The 17,160-nt window shown below is 42.6% G+C and overlaps 2 protein-coding genes across 12 annotated transcripts in view; one reads left to right on the top strand and one right to left on the bottom strand.

Annotated features, from left to right (window-relative positions):
• Window positions 1-1,177: 1,177 nt before the first annotated feature.
• Window positions 1,178-16,674, bottom strand: CBX3 (chromobox 3). 11 transcript variants are annotated; one of them, XM_050938740.1, is made up of 8 exons: window positions 16,533-16,674; window positions 15,538-15,718; window positions 14,068-14,118; window positions 11,680-11,751; window positions 10,135-10,277; window positions 7,244-7,409; window positions 3,058-3,152; window positions 1,178-1,834 (listed from the first exon to the last, which is right to left on the bottom strand). In XM_050938740.1, the coding sequence occupies exons 3-8, from the start codon at window positions 14,089-14,091 to the stop codon at window positions 1,708-1,710; spliced, it is 627 nt and encodes a 208-aa protein (XP_050794697.1). In that variant the 5' UTR covers window positions 14,092-14,118; window positions 15,538-15,718; window positions 16,533-16,674; the 3' UTR covers window positions 1,178-1,707. The 11 variants fall into 11 exon arrangements, with proteins under 11 accessions (XP_050794697.1, XP_050794701.1, XP_050794695.1 ...); XM_050938744.1 differs by lacking the exon at window positions 11,680-11,751; XM_050938738.1 differs by lacking the exon at window positions 15,538-15,718.
• Window positions 15,896-17,160, top strand: part of HNRNPA2B1 (heterogeneous nuclear ribonucleoprotein A2/B1) — a 17,419-nt gene continuing 16,154 nt past the window's right edge. The window contains exon 1 of the mRNA XM_050938704.1: window positions 15,896-16,123. Within this exon, the coding sequence (XP_050794661.1) occupies window positions 16,094-16,123 (30 nt within the window). The 5' untranslated portion in view covers window positions 15,896-16,093. The remainder of the gene's footprint in view (window positions 16,124-17,160) is intronic.

The following is a 17,160-nucleotide window of genomic DNA, read 5'->3' as shown; positions in this document are numbered from 1 at the left end:
TTTTCCCACAGGCATCAAAGGAAAATGTTTGGGAAGATATTATAGATGATCTCTATTCTTTTTATGATCTATGGGTCTAATTTGAGTGTTCTGTATTACTATTTTATGGAAGCTTAATATTATAGAAGTATTGGCAGCAACTCACAGCTAGAACTGGAATCTGAAACAGGTTTGAAATGGGGCATTAAGTAAATAGTTTCTCTATATGTAGCCTTTTGACAGTGTTAGGGCACAAAGACTATTTTTCTGTATAGTTACTTTGGTTTCTTCTCAAATTTAAAGAGTGTTTAAAACTGGTCTGATTGAAACTTATCTATGACAGACTGCTATCTACACAAGTAAAAAGGAAAGATATTTTCATTTTCTCTAATATCTGGTAAAACAGGTAGATTGGACTGAGAATTTTTAAAAACTACATTTTTTTATTTTACTAACTATTCTCATAACTGAAAGATTATCTTTCAGCAGAGGCTAGAGGATAATTCTTTCAAGCCAATTCTTCTTTCAGAGAAAAATCAAAGAATGGCACTTCCAAACTGGCCACTATCTCCCATTTTCTCCATGGGACTGAGGCCACAGGCTACCCTTAATTAAGAGTATGACCATTTCCCTTCGATCTGTGCAGGACGCTCAGGTTCCCCTTAGTAAAGAAAGGCCAAAGAGAGCGAAATCAAGTTTCCCTCAGGGAAGTTGACAACTGCTTATGCTTTCAAGAGATGGTTAGCATGAGGAGCAGGAGAATGAGTGGGGGACAAGATAGGAAACTGGAGATGTGCATGGGCAAAGACTGAAGGGCAGCAAGGGAAACAGGGACATACATTCAGGGTGAGTCTGAAGACAGTTCACTGAATACAGACAACTGAGAGCATGGTGGGAGAGGGAGAGTGTGGTAGAGGAAAGGATGAAACAAGAGGAAAGATGCCAGTTTAATCATTGTAGCTGTTAGGAGAACAACAACAATCCTTCCTGCACAATACTCAGCCCTTGTTTATTAAGTCAGAAGAATAGTCAAAATCAGGTCTCTTTTTAAAAGGGAAACTGTAAATGTTAGACACAAGTCTACTGGGACAACTTCCAGTGAAATATTTTGATGAACTGAAGACTAACTCAAAGCTCAATCACACTACTTCATATTATGTACTACAGTTTAAAAGAAAAGAAAATCAGAGTATCAGTATAAAGGAAGAATATAAAACTATTTTATTGACCACTGTTCACCAGTATTTACAATAAAGTAAACAATATACAGTATGATAACATTCAAATTACTACAAAGTTTTTTTACCTGGTCTCTTTGGGACTACATTACCTCAAATACTAAAAAGAATGGTTCTACATGTTACAAGGCTAGGTTGGGGTAAAGAAGATACATGCACATCAATAGCATAGAAGACTATAAAACATCTGTGAGTTTGTTTAAACATTTGTTATGATTCAGTAATAACTATGGAGGATCATGAAGGTTTATAAAAGACTTTACCGAATATGGAGGAAGTAGTATCAAATGCTGTCCTGTCATTAATGAAGCCAGTTGCAGAAAGCCTTTATTTACTTGCTGTTGATGCAAAACACACTACTTCAAAAAACAAACATATCAAACTCAATTCTCATTAGAATGTAGAGGTTTCTCACATTGCTAATAAATCAGACTAAAATCAAAATCCAGGTTTTAATATTCATATATATATAAAAAAGCAATGTAAATGATTATTGTGCTTCATCTTCCGGACACGAATGCCAAGTTAGTCGCTCTTCATAAAAAGCAATTACAATCTGAGGACATTTCATGTTAGCTTCTTTGGCCAGCACCAAGTCTGCCTCATCTGAGTCTTTCCTAAGAGGGAAGGGTTTAAAAAACAAACAAGTCTTGAGTTTAAGAGCTATTACTAAACCAGACATGTTTGAAATTGATATTAGAATATATTTCATGATCAAAAAGCATAGGTATGAGTTTTAATTTTAGACAAATCTATCCTTGTTAATCACCACTAGCAACTTTTCAGAGGCCATCACACTGAGAAGGTCCTCTTAAAAGGACGTCAATTAAAGATCACAATTTCTAGTTAATCGTTTCAATGCAGCAGTCCCCAGTTTTCCCTGCCAATTTGTGTCTTACAGTCACATTTCCCCTCAATTAAAAAAATGTTTCTCTTTCCTGAGAGATCCACACAGACAAAAAGGGAAACACTGCACAAAGAAAACTGATTGCACAGTAACAAAGGATAGCCTGTCTAGTATTATGTATTGCTTCTAATTTTGTGTAAAACTTTTCAGGTGTCACGGACAGTTAATTGACAGTGTCACTCTGGGTAAATCTGACAATCACAAACTATTAAATCCAATTGGAACACATGCAATAATTTTTTTTATCAGATTGCAACTTCTGAACCTGTGTCAGAGAGAAAGAAAATGCAAGACAGTTGATGCCTCTGTATTTTAAAAGCTTTTACTGATTTCATATGCCTGCTGCACACCTGCATATTAGAAGTAGGCTTGTTGCATATAAAGTATAATATAAGCTAGCCACAAAGACAGGAAATAAAGAACAAGTTCTCTCACTTTTGTTGTATTTTTCTCTGCTGTTTCACTTCATCATTTAATAACGCTAAAGAAATTCCAAATTGCAACAACCTGAATTTTATATACATCCCAAACGTGACATATCCATACTCAGGTTTTTAAGAGGATGAGTAACAGAGTCTTCTAAAGTGCAAATCTTTAAAGTGTCTCAACATGGCAAACAGGTGAGACTGATATTTTGGGGAGAACTCAGTTAGACTTCATTGGGAGCAAAATTAGACATTTAAATAAAGGGATGGAAGCTACCATTGCACTGTCCACACTCCTGCGCCAAAAAGCATGAATTCAGTCCCTCATTAGTTGACCAATGAATATTAGAAATGAGATTCCAATCTTACTCTACTTACTATTTGCTCAGGACAGGTATTCCCAAACACAGAAACAAGTAAATTGTCATCTTTCTGTCTCACCCCAAAAAGGAAATAGTTTCTCACCAGTTTAAACACTATGGATCAGAGGTGTCTGTACATCACTTACCATTTCATGAGAAACATAAGTTCTCCGCTGCTATCTGTGGCTCCAATTATCCGCTCAGGATCAAGACCTCTTGCAAACCCCCTTGGTTTATCAACCTATTAAAAAGGTTGAAAGTCGCATCTATTTAACATTAACTTTACATCATTTTAAGGCAAGTGTCAGAAAAGTTATCGCTTACATCGAGTCAATATTTATTTTGTCATTTTACTCTTTAGAACAGTGGTTCTTAAGCTCTACTGCAGCCTGGACCCCTTTGGTGCTCAAAAATATGTTCTCGCATCCCCTATTAAAAATCGCTGAAGTACTGTATATATTCGATCATAAGCTGATTTATTTATTAGCCGACACTCCCCGACCCCCAGATGGATAAGTAAAAATGGAAAATTTTATGACCCGTTCATAAGCCGATCCTATAATGCAGGGGTCAGCAAACTTGCCATGAGGATAAGCTGCTGGGGGGCCGAGATGGTTTGTTTACCTTGAGTGTTTGCAGGTACAGAGGTAAACCTAAGTAAACAAAGTATCCCGGCATGCCAGCTGCTTACCCTGACGAGCCAGGACAACAACTGGTGGGGAATTTGGGGGTAGGGGGGGAGGCGGAGAGGGAGAAGTTGGGAGTCATGGGGGGTGGCCACAGGGGTTACCCCTAGCCTGGGACCCCCACACTCTCCCCATCCCTTCCCACTTTATCTGGGAAGGATGTCTCTGGCCTGGCTAGAGCTGCTCCAGCAGGCTGGGCAGCGTGGCTGCAGCCTGCTCTGGTAGGCCAGACTGGGCGGCGTGGCCGCAGCATGTTCCAGCAGGCTGGGCTAGGAGGCCAAAGCCTGCTCCAGGTGGTGGGGCCAAGCAGCACAGCTGCAGAAGAGGCTTGGGGGGGGAAGAGAAGCCTGGCCAGAAGCGGAGAGACTCTGGCCCCGCTTCTTCCCTTCTGGCTGTGCTGCCTCACCTTGCTCCTTCTAGTGGGGGGAAGGGCAGTGTCCCACCTCTCTCTCTCTATAGCCATTCATAAGCCAACCCCCTTCTCTGGTGCTTCCCTTTTTTACTAAAAAAATACTGCTTAGGAACGAGTATATACGGTAGGTGAGTTCTTTAAACCTAGATATATCATAACTACAGAATGAAAGAGAATTACACATTTTAATTTTGCAGTTAACATTTAAAATGGTAATAGTTAAAAAATGCATAATGTTAATAAATACATTGTTTCATCAAACCCAAGTAGTTGTACTTACGTGCCTGTGCTTAATTTGTTTCTGATGATTTACAGTCTAAAAAACCTGCCATGTCTCGCACCCCCAAAAGGGCATCTCGCACCCCCAGGGGGTGCATGCACCCCAGGTTAAGAACCACCGCTTTACAATGAGCCATTGAATTAGTTAAATTTAGCAAAAGAGATGTATATTAATGATGTAAATTCATATCTAGTTTTCTGAAATAAATAAGGCAGGAAGCATCTTTCTAGTGGAAGCTTAGTGTAAAGGTCAGGGAACATCATAGCATCCTTTAGTTCACCTGTATGATTGTATCAGCGACATGCAAACTGCAGCCAATTTCCTGAGTTGAGGAGCACGGCAATAGCTCCAAGTTAGGAGTGATTTCTGCAGAGAAATCAAAATCCAAGCCTGCAAACAGTTACTTCCTCTTGAAAAAAAATCAGTCATGTCAATAGTACCATGCAGGAATAACTAAAAGTATGCAGTCATTGTTTACAGGACCATACCCTTAAGACTAAACAAAATAATCCCTCTTATTTTAGATTATAATTTTTAGAATAATTTAATTTGCTTAACATTCAAATTTAAGAAGACTGTATCACTTTATAAGGAAGGCTACAGTTTAGTCACAAGTATTTTTGGTAAAAGTCATGGATGGGTCATTGGCAGTAAACAAAAAGTCACCCCCTATGACTGATCCCTGACTTCACTGCTCCCAGAACAGCGGCTGGTGTGGCTCGCCCCAGGGCCACCCCAGCAGCTCAGGCAGCTGTAGGGTCAGCTGCACCAGCTGCTGCAGAGGACATGGAGGTCCCAGAAACTCAAGGAATCCATGACTTCCAAGACCTCCATGAAAGATTCGTTGCCTTATTTATAAGACCTACAATGTAGACAGTTCTACCAACTTAAGTGTCTGTCAAATTTTGTTTTTTTAACTAATGGACACTGTCTACTTTTGTGCATCAGTAATAAAAGGTACAGAACAGCTCTAGAGATGACAAGATACCTTTTTCCTCCTTTTGATGGTCTTAAATGGCAATGATATCTTTTCCCCTACCCCTATTTTCAGATGCAGACATGGAAGGATTTTAGTCCAGTCATTACCCATGAGATAATTACTTTGAAGTTAAGTCATTTAAGGCCTAAACGAATCAACACCATCCCTTTAAAGTACCGTACATTTAGAAGATGTGAGAACAGATACAGGAGTTGATTTCTTTGACTTTCAAGAGTCATCAACTTTTACTGTTTTAGTTCATAGGAAAAAGGAATTGCCATACTAGGTCAGATCCAAGATCCATCTAGTCCAGTATGCTATCGGACAATGGCCAATACTCGATGCTTCAGAGGAAGGTGTAAAATCCCCACAGTAGGCAGACATGGGATAATATGCCCCCAGAGGTCTCAGCCAGATCTCTAATTGCTAAGATTTAAAAAGGGGGTTGGACATGGGTATCGGGAATATCCAGATTAATGACAAATTTTGTAAGGGACACTAATACTTCAGGACCCAAGTTAGTATCTTAAGTATTTGGCCTGAGTGATTTCCTATTGTAATGAATTCAACAGTTTAATTATCCATTGGGTGAAAAGTATTTCCTTTTACTGTTTTTAAATTTCCCACCTTTTAAATTTCATTGAATGTCCCTTTGTCATTGTGCTATGAGACTAGGAAACAGGAGTTCCCAATCTACCCTTTCTATACCATTACCTAATGTATATACTTTTATCATGTTCCCTTTTAGTTGTCTCCTTTCTAAAGTAAATAATCCCAATCTTTCAATTTCTCTTCATATGAGTTTATCTATGCCTTTGATTGGTCCCAGTGCTCTTCTCTGAGGCCCTCCCCCCGCAGTTGTACAATATCCTTTCTGAGATGGGGTGATCAATACTATATACAGTATTCCATATGAGGCCATACAAATATTATAATTCCTTTATATAAATCAGTGTATTATTTACCATCCTATCACCAATGCCAGTGGTTTTCAAATTTTTTTTTTCTGGTGACCCAGTTGAAGAAAATTGTTGATGCCCACAACCCAACAGAGCTGGGGATGAGGGGTTTGGAGTGTGGGAGGGGCTCATAGCTGGTTCAGAGGGTTGGGGTGCAGGAGTGTACTCCAGGTTTGGGGAGTGCTCAGGGCTGGGGCAGGTCTCTGGGTAAATGCTCTGGGGTGAGGGGTTTGGGGCGTAGGAGGGGGCTCTGGGTTTGGGAGAGGTTCAGGGCTTGGGGCACAGGCTAACCTCTGGCAACTCCCAGTCAGTGTCACAGCCGGGGTGCAACGGCAGGTCACGACCCACAGTTTGAAAACCACTGCCCTATGAATCCTAACTTTTAAAATAAATAAATACATACATACATACCACAGCTGAACAAAATTTTTTTCAATAAATGACACCCAGGTCCCTTGCCTGAATGAATAGTTACTTTAGAATCCTGCAAGACATTTAAGTTTTTCCCCTCCAATATGCATTATTTTGCACTTGTCAACAATGAAATCATTCACCATCACGTTGCCTATTTATCTAGTTTGTTTAGGTCTTTCTGAAATTCTTCAGCCCCCTCTGGTCATGACTAACCTAAACATCTTTTTCATCTGCAAATGTTAGTAGCAATACTCACCCCCCTTTCCAAATCATTAATATATTAAAACACTGGACCTAAGACAAAACCTTGAGGCACCGTACCCCATTGATTGATTATATTTATTCACTACTTTGTCATGTTCAAATATATTAGTGAGACAACTTTCTTTTGCAGAAGCCACGCTGGTTAGACTATCACATCATGAGCTTCCAGGTGTTTTGTTATTCCGTTTTAAAATTATTGTTCTAAACCAATTTTCTAGGTATAGATGTATGGCTTGTCTGTAATTCCCTGGATCACCCCTAGAATTTTTTTAAATATTAGGTACAAACATTCAACGTAAGAAAAAGCATTTGTGTAGCAACAACTTTAACATACTTACAGAATCCCTCTTTTTCTTTGATTTACTGTCATCAGATTCACTATCTGATAAAGATTTTCTTTTACCACCATCTGTTTTTTCTTTACCGGCTTTCTGGGAGTTCAGAAAGGCTTCGATTAATTCTGGACAATCTAAGTTTTCTTCAGGCTCCCATGTGTTGTCAGCACTGAAACACACATACAGCTAGCTCATGAAAGACTATCAAAAGCCCAGAAACCTAATTTAGCCATGTAGCTCACAGTAAGCAAAAGCTTCTTCTCCATTACATAAAACAGGCTTCTTAAACTGGAGATGAGTCTACTTTATTTTCTTAAATTACCTTGCAATCATCAGATACGCACTTAGAGTTATGCTCTATTCGGTTACTGCTGCAGAACAACTGCTGACAGAAGATACGGTACAGACATCCCTATCCCAAAATTTTTTTTTTGTTTTTAAAACCTCTACCCACCCAAACTGTAGAAGCTGCTGGCCCTTGAAGATCTAATCCCTTCCTATTTAAAGATCTTCAAATACAGATAGGAAACTATATAAATAAACTGCCTGGGGGCACGAGGAGAAACTAAGTAAGTCCGAGAACTATCCAAGTGTGCTTAGTTTTATTTGCTACTTAATGTCAAGTATATCAACTGTGTCCCTACAAAGGATAAGTGCCTTCTCAGTTGATCATATGCACCAGTACCAAACACTGCATAAACAGGGAATCCAAGATATATAATTGGGTATCTTGAGGCAAGTCCCATAAACATTCAGACTAAACAAGTTATTGCTACGTACATCTGAGCAGAATATGCACTTTAGGAGATAATACATGGGCAACCATAGTGTGACTATTTGGAGCAATGTGCAATTATAACAAATTCCTGAGGGAATTTTGGGCTAAAAAATAAAAAATCTGTGCACAATTTAAAATTCTGCAAATTTGTATTAATAAATGTGGAGGTTCTAGCATGGCAGCGAGGAGCACAGGCCACTGGCTGCACAGAGATATATCATTCTTCAGCGCCCCCTCTCCCAGGACAAGGACTCAGTCATGAGGCTGCACTCAACCCTGACACAGCACAAGTGCCAGGCCTGCCCCAAAAACACCATGGGACCCTGCCCCTCTGCACTAGGTGTGGGCAGGCAGGCTCAGCCCAGCAGGATCCAAGTGTAGAGGGGCGAGAGGATTTTGTGTGGGGCAATCTGGGTGCAAGCAGCTCACTGGGGGGCCCAGGTGCAGGGGAGGGATCTGGATGCACAGGGGCTCATTCGGGAGTTCCAGGCAGAGAGGCAACGGGACTCTACAGGATGGTCCAGGTGAAGGTGGTTGGGGCTCAGCCGGGGTAGTCTGGATGTGTGGGAATGGGACTTGGCAGGTGGATGCTAGGTGTGGGGTGCTCGGCAGGAATGGCTTGGGTGCAGCTAGTTGGAGTCAGTGGGATAGAAGTCTGAGGGGGCTTTTTGGGGTGGTCCAGGTGCACGGAGGGGTAGGGGTTCAATAGGCCTGCTTAAAAGGGGAGCACTAGCTGCTGCCAAGGGGACAACCCATGCAGGGCTCCCACTTCCTCCCCCTATTCCCTTACTCTTTCCCATCCCCTCCCCTTCTCTCATGCCCCTCCCCCTGCACTATGCCCCTGTTCCTTCCTCCTACCCCATCCTCTTTCCCCATGGGCACTCACCGTTGTACAGAAAATAGGATGGCTCCCAGCACACAGAAGGGGAGCATGACTAGCACTAGAACCCAGGAGGCAGTGTCCAGCTGCCGAGTCAGCAGAGCCAAGAGGCACCCTCCTTCACCCGTCCACTTGTGCGCTCGCAGAAATGGGGGGAGGCAGTGGCACATGACCCCCCCATCTCTGTTTGGGGGGGAAATGCCTCAGTGAACTATGCCCATGGACATCCCCAGGCACCCACCTTGCCCCAGCTTCCCCATCATTTTCTGCAGGGAAGCAAATAAATCTACAAAGGGACATGAATTCTGTGTGCGTGCAGTGGTGCAGAATTCCCCTAGGCGTAAGGTGTGCAAGACTGTGGATGTGTTCTAACAGTAGGTAGGAGATATGTTTAAGGGATTTTTTTTTTTTTTTTTTTTTGCAACTGATGAAGTGTAATCTCCCACAATTAACATTCAGCAGAGTGATTCGCTAGTCAAGCAAGCCCCGAGTTCCTCTTGAGTGAAGTAAGCTTAGTTACCCATATCTTAACTATATGGGGTCAGGATTTGTTTAGCACCAATTAGCTATCTTTAAAAAAAAAAAAAAAAAAAAGTTAAAATCAGTGCAACATCTAATGTGGATACAGTTATATCAATAAAAGGTGTTTATGTGTACATTTATACTGAGAAAGTGGCAGAGTACAACTATTAGTGAGGCCTTATTGAATACTAGTTTCTTCAGATTTTCTTCCACCATGGTCTCAAAAAAAAAAAAAAAAATCCCTAAGAGGTTAGTCAGAAGAGTGAATACATACTTAAAAGAGATCTGCTTGTTTTGAAGTGCTATGGGCTACTAAAGTCTGATGAACAACCAACATCCCTTTCCCTTTTACAAGTTTAAAATATCAAGTAATTCTAAATGAAAGCTATTCACTCTTAGGCATAGTCTACACTACAAACTTATGCTGGTATAACTATGTTACTCAGGGTTGTGAAAAATCCACACCCCAAGCAACGCAGTTAAACTGACCTAACTCCCAGCATATACAGTGTAAGGTTCTCCCCCACCCCCATCAACTTAGCAACCACCCCTCTGTGAAGTGGCATTTTTCCATCAGCATAGATAGTCACTGAAGCTGCACCAGTGCAGTGTTTGACACACAGAAAAGCTTTTACTTCTACAGGCAATACAGTGGAAAGTATCTAATGGATTTTAGAAAAATACCAGAAAAATAAAACATTTGGAATTCCTTACTCTGTAAATCCTTTCCATTTCAAGAAGTATTCAACCTTCCCATTCACTACACGTCTGTCCAGGACTTTCTCCACAACAAATTCTTCAGGTTCTGCTTCTTCAACTTTTTTACCTTTGCCATTCTGTTTCTTTCCCATTTTGTGCTATAAAAAATTAAAAAATATATTTATAATATGTTTTATATTGCTTTATGTAGCTACTTCAATGGCCAAGCACAACCTTTACTCACTACATAGCAGAGAAATGGCAATTTATTCATACTGGGTCCAGGGCTCAAATTCCTATTAAGTTAGTGCAGGTAACGTGAGTGCCATTTTTTGTAAGTTGCTTAATAAAATACCCAACACTGAGAAACAGTCTTTTTTAAAAGGCAAAATGTTTTTGCCCATGCAATCAATGCCTCCTTTCCCTTAATTGTCATTGCACTCCTTCCTCTAGTGCCAAAGACTCAAAATTTACAAGAACATCTAGAGTAAATGTAACTGAACACCCACAAAAAAGGCAGTGTATTAGGAACAGCATAAAGGCATATATAAAGAACAAAACATTAAAGGAATTGTGGGGAGGCGGACAAAACAGAAAGAGGATGATATTCTGGCTACTAACAGAGAAAACTGAAGGCAATTAATTACTACTTTCCTCCCACACTCTCCAAAAAAAGAGAAAGCATGGAGTGAAAAAGAGCTAAAGTCATATTGCTATACCAAGCTGGATGCCCAACAATAACTGATAGCTGCCAGCAGGATGTGTTACTTGTAATATTCCATAGCTGCCATGCTCCATCTTTACCCATGCACCAATGTAACTTTCACTCAAACAGATGTTACAGAGGTTCAAAAACCTAAGATAGCTACACTTAAAGAACAGCACTTAATGTATAAAATTTCTCTAAAACTTAACAGAGATGTTGTATTTAAGTGTACATTAGATACATTGTTGTAGAACATCCTTTAAATGCTTAAAATAAAATTAATTACATCCACATCATCCTCAAGGCATTCCAAGTTTAATAAGGCACAGTTAAATGTATTAGAAGGACAAGATATATTTCAAAATTTCCTTGTTCATAATCCTAGAAGGCTTGAAACACGTCTAGTACTGTCACATTGAGTGTTTGGAGCTCTATGGGACTAAGTGCAGAGTTTTGGTTGCCATTTTGGATGTGCTCCTTATGGGAAAGCATTCAAAATGGCAGCAGGACTTTGAAACTCCCACTATGGACTGTAGTTCTATGGGAGCATTAAATTAATTAGTGCTGTCACATTTTCCTTACCAAACTATTTTCCTACTGAGCACTGGCCTGCTATTATAGTGTTTGTCATGAGTACTATCTGCAATGAACACTGACATTTTGAGAAAGTAACGAAGCAGTTTGTTTTGAAACTCCATGTAAGTTTTAGATACACTTTCCAGTGTTTGGGGAAAGGTGGGTGTTCTGTTTTTTAAAGGAGATATCATCAGGTCGGTCAGGCTCAAAGTTAGTTCTTTCCACTTTCTATAATTTAAGATTTTCAAGGTTTTTTGTACTTCTTTTAAAAAAGATACATAATCCTTGAGGCTCCTTTTCCTAATTAGTCCTTCCCAAGTGCCACCAACTTCAGATTCCTGGTTAGAAACCTACAAATTGAACGTTCATACAGCAAAATACAAAAAAGGAAACAGGTTTCAAGATTTCTATTCTAAACAGTGAGCTTATACATATAAAGATACCAAATGTGGTGCTTGTTTGGGGGACAGAGTGATTTAAAGTAGAGAAAGCATTTACAATATTATTTAAATATTTATTTGTATGTCCAAGATGATATTTTGAGCAAAGCACCAATGTCTGAACAGTGCTAACTTAAATCACAGGTATTTTAGAGAACAAGATAAAGATGTCAAGCTATACTGTGAAGGCAGCTTCCTTTAAAAGAAAGAAAAAAAAGGAGTGAAGGACAGAACAGAGAAATAGGTAGAGATGGAAAAACCGCAAAAAGTGAAGAACAAGTGACATAATGCTCATAGCACAACAGTAGCAACCCTATAGTTATAGTTGATGAGTAAATATGTATTCAAATTAATACAACTTTCTGAAAGATTCTCCTTTGGGCTTTGACTCAGTACCACAGTGAATTATTTTGAGAAAGCGAAAAAATTAATTCACCTCTTATTCTCATAATTTAAGTACAAATGCTTTTTAGGCCGCTAAGTCAATTTAAAAAATTGGCATGTACAAAGCCTTGCATGGAAGAATACCAGATTTGTTTAAAAAAAAAAAAGTTTGCTTGAAAAACCATCATGAACACTTGAAATTTATTGGACACTACTGATTTAAGCATGCCTCATATGTACACAAGGACAGATATTCAAACTTTTCTTTTTGCCCCTCACTACATTCTATTATGCATGTCTGACTGCATGGCCTGAAGAAAATCGTGCATTCAGCTCAAATTTTGGATGCATGCTTCTACATGCACTTCACCCAACAGAAACACAGTATTTGGAGTTGTTAATGGGAAGAAGAGTCACTAGACCCATTTGGCTCCTTTTTCCGAGTCCCATATTTGAGAACACCATATCCTGGACATTTTAATGTTGCATGTTCAAATAAAGTGTACTTTGCTTCTCTTTCCCACATTCAAAATTCACATAAGAAGTTGCACACATATTACCTTCAGTGTACGATCACTCACCTTTTTAATTCTATACAAGTGAAACATTAATGTAGCATTGTGGCAGATAGTTCAGATATACAGAAGTCAGAAACATCAAAGTTACAATTTCAAGAGAAACACTAACTGTCCTCTTCATACATTGGGAGAAGCACGGTTCCTATGGGAACCATTAACTGATTTTCCTGACCTGTGCAACTAAATTCCTAAAGAAATATTAACTGCATTAATAGGTTCTCTTTCCCCTTCTCTGAGCATTTTGGGCCTGACATTACTTTCACGTATGTTAGAGAGTTGGGGCACTAACTTCTAATGGAAGGTCTGTAGCTTGATAAAGTGTTTGCAATGTTATTGCTTACACTGTCACAGTCCAGTGAAAAATAATGAGGCAGTAAAGGGACAGGAGATGATATTAGTATTTAATTTGTCTGGATATGGGATAAATTAGTGACTAGTACTGACCAGTAAGTTTAATAGCAGGCTTTTTTTTTTGTAAGTAAATGTCACAAGAGCACACAATTTTCCCTCCTTTCCTATATAAAAATCTCCTTGCCTATTATTTTCCCACCAAATAAACCTAGCACCAGGCTTCTGCACTTCTGTCTTTTACCAACATATATTGCCATTAGTTAAATGAATATTAGAGTAACTACTGTGACATACATTTGTCCTTAATTTCAGAGGTTTTTGGCCCAAAATTTAATATCAATAAGTTTAACGGTAACTGGATATCTGTCAAAGCCCTGTTACAATGGTCCAGGTGGGGGAGACATGTAATAAACTCCGCTCTAATGAAATCCAAGCAAATTGTTATTTACTAGTAATAGTTCCAACAGCAATATTAACTATGCCCCATCACATTCTGTACTGTGCCTGTAGTTGCAATCATTTTCCCCTGAACGGCTAGAGAGAAGTTAAAATGAATATGTTTTTGCCCTTTTAAAATACACAATGAATTACATGGGGTGCTGAAAGGAGGCTAAAAAATTCAAAGCATTTTCTGTTAAAGGTTATTAAACAATTTTCACTTACAGAGAGCCGAAACAGAGCACAGGCCTCCATTAAAAAGGTGTTTTGTTTTGTTTTTAAGATGGCAGTTTTATTTAAGTCAAAGTTAATGTCCTTTCTATTAGCCTTACTTTCTGGATCTGAGAATTTAGTCAGAATAATGCTGGGGAGGAAAGATGTGGATGTACCTTCTACATGGAGATGCCAAGTTATAATTTTGAAGAAAAATACTTCGGTTAAATCCTTATATATTTTTAGGTGCTCATGAACTTACCAATGTAGTTTTATTGGAGGCCATTTTTATTGCAGACTTGCAGAGCTTTTACTAGAAAAATGCATGACAATTAAAAGGAAGTTTACATTACTCAGAGAAAGGCATCCCAACACAATCATGGTCCTTGTTCCAACCCCCCATGTGTTCACTGCACATAACATTTCAAGAGTGGATTAAATCCAGAGAAGTAGATTACTAGTTTCCTTGTCAACCCACAAACACACCATTATGCTAGTCATCACTCTTGCTACTGATTGTGTATGAAGGGTTACAAGAATGTCCTTCCAGCAGCATACGGCAGAGATATTTCAGAGAGAGGTGGGGAGAACCATTAAGATGTACATTTCCTCAAACCCAATGGGAAAAGTGTTCAGATTCTAGCAGTTAACCAAGAGATATTTAAAAGCATTTTCAAGATGCAAAAAAGTTAGATTTTAATTAGCAACAGCTAAGAATCTGTAGTATAATATAGTACTGAGTTACCAGTAACCCTGACACAGCAGGAAATACATATAAACTGCAGATTATGTTAAAACTGTAATGTTGCAAACTTAAGGATCAGAAGGCAAGAGTTAAGGCTAATGCAGACATTAACTCCGCCAAATTGCACACATTGTACACTGAAGACTGAAATACTTAATTAAGAAATATACATTTTATTAACCTAAATAGATTATATAAACATATGGTCTGGATGAAGCAAACTCATCCCCTTTCCCCCCCAGTTTCTCACACTAATCACCTCTGGGCACAGATTTCACCACCCATCCCTGCAAACTACAAAATGAGCAAGGCAAAGGGAAACCTTCATTAAAGGCCAGAAGAGGCCTTTGACTCAGCAGTCCCACCCAATTCTCATCCCCTAGCAGGCAGAGAGGTGGTATTGTACCAAGTCCGGCGGGGGGATGGGCAGAGGGCTACGCTTGGGCATCTCATCTCGTCTCCACTGAGATGAAGGGAGGGAAACAAAGGCCCGTGGTAGAGGGATGAAGGGTAAGACTGCGCGACAGGCCTGTGGTGGGTGCACATAAAAGGCCTGGGTGTCCTAACGGGACTAGGCGAACACGGAGTAGGGCCAAGCCACAGCCCAACACAGAGGGGGAAGCCCTGCGTGCCCTTCCCCTTGTGGGGGGTGGGAACAGCTGCGGCCACACGACAGCCAGCCCCAGCAAGTCATGTGCGTTGCCCAAAGCCGCCCTCCACCATTTCACACAGCCGCTCTGGAAAGCGAGCGACGGCCCCTTCCCAGCGCCACGTTGCCCCCTCGCCAGGCACGACCACTGCGCCCCAAGGCGAACCGCGGAAAAAAACACCCTCCACGCGGCTGGCTCCGCTTTGTGCAGTGAACGCGCCCAGAGACTCCGCGCTGGGTGCTGCCGCATCTCCCCAAGCTGCCCCCCAGCCCCAAACCACTCCCCCCCCCCCCCCCCCGCATTGTACCACGCTGAAGCCCAGGAGCCTTCCGCCTACCTCGGGGGAAAGGCACCCACTAGAGATCCCAGGGCTCAGCTCCCTTTTCTCCCGCCCAATGCCGCCACTTCCCTTCAGCTGGGGTGGCTGCTAAAGGCGGGCAGCGGTGGCGGCGCTGGGCGGGGGGCAGGACTTCTGCAATTACACCAAACACGAGCCCAGCTGCAAGGGATTTGGGGCGCTGCCCAATTCACGGCGAGGTTAAATTGGAAGCGAGAGAAAGAGAGAAGGATACAGACTTCAATGGTGCCCGGTGGCTCGGGTTTCCCGTCTCCTCCTTGCTCCCTGCGCGCACTGAGCAGCAGCGACATCTGAGGGGGGTGGGGGCAGAGGCTGGGGCGGCTACTGCGGGGTGTGAGCGCTGAACTGCGCGCTAGCTGGCGGCGGGGCACAGCGCACAACGCCGCCTACACGCTAGCTGCAGCCTCCTGCCGCTGCCACTGCTGCTGCCGTGTCGCCAGTGCGGGAGCGAGAGGGGGGCCAGCCAGGGCTTCTCTCCGAGAGGGCAGCTTGAAACACGGGGACGCGGCCTCAGCGAGCGCCTGGGCGAAGCAAGATGCCTCGCGGAGACAGAGAGAGCGACTGGGTGAGTCCCGGGGCCCAGGAGCGCGCGCTATGGCCGCCTGGCGAATGGCCACTGCCGGCCTCTGCCTGGGCGCGGCTCCGAGCCGGGACGGGCCCAGCGCCCGAGCGCGGAGCCGGCGGGGAAGAGTCCCCGCGTCGGCCGGGGGGGCTGTTACCGGAGGTTGGGAGCTCGGTTGGGGAGGAGAACATGGGGCTGGTCGGGGCGAGTTGGCTCCCGCGCGGGAGCGTGAGGGGAGGCAGCAGAAGAGCTCGGGGCGCTTCACTCCTTTGCCTAGTGGGGGAGGGGGAGGATGGGGCCACGCGGCCTCTTTACCGAGGGCGGGCGGGAGAGCGCGGCCATTTCCCTACTGAGCTCGGCGAGGGGGGCCGCCGAAGCGCCATTTCCCCGGCGCGCCGGGGACAGCACTTACCCTTTGTTGCGGGGTCGCTGTGCGCGGAGCTGGCTACCGGGTGGTCTGCCCTTCTCGCTCGATCTTGGGCCCAGCTGGCGGCGTCTCGGTGCTGGCGCCAAAATTTGGCCACTTATCACTTCCTCCCAGGCGGCCCGAGGCAAAGGGACCAGCCTACCGACAAAGGAGATCTCAGGGGCGCGCACTCACCGCGCTCCGGGTTTGCCCCCCTGGTCCCTGCCTGCAGCACAGGTGGGGAAAAGGAGGCCTTTGGCTAATTATCTCTCTTTTGCTGCGAGGATCAGTCTCCGGGCAGCTTCGGCAATTTCCGGGAAAACCCCGAAGCGGGAGCAGACTCCGAGCCGAGAAGCTTCGGCTCTGCTCGGACACGACAGGTTTTCCGACTTTTTTGCCGGAAATTGCCGAAGAGGCCATTTTAGGTGATGATTCCTATTTCGGCTCTTTCCGGAAACTGTCGAAGTGGATCGGGTCACGGTCCTCCGCAGTTCGTTTTTTTCCGATAAGTGCCGAAGTGGAGTAGGTCATGACGACGCCTGTTTCGGCTCTTTCCGGAGAAAGCCGTTACTGAGTTTTTACTATGCTTTAAAACACAAAGAAGCGTTCCGCAGAACTGCGGGCCATCTCGGGG

This window comes from Gopherus flavomarginatus, chromosome 2, assembly GCF_025201925.1.
Source record: "Gopherus flavomarginatus isolate rGopFla2 chromosome 2, rGopFla2.mat.asm, whole genome shotgun sequence".
NCBI classification, from domain to species: Eukaryota; Metazoa; Chordata; order Testudines; family Testudinidae; genus Gopherus; species Gopherus flavomarginatus.
This window is presented reverse-complemented; position numbering and strand designations above follow the sequence as displayed.

Coding starts and splice junctions, on each gene's coding strand:
- CBX3 (XM_050938737.1), bottom strand. CDS start 15,848: ATGTCGCTGCTGCTCAGTGCGCGCAGGGAGCAAGGAGGAGACGGGAAA. Junction 3,153..7,243: donor CAAAGAAAAAGAGGGATTCT/GTAAGTATGTTA, acceptor CCTTTTTAATAG/GTTGATAAACCAAGGGGGTT. Junction 1,835..3,057: donor CTTATGTTTCTCATGAAATG/GTAAGTGATGTA, acceptor CTTCCCTCTTAG/GAAAGACTCAGATGAGGCAG.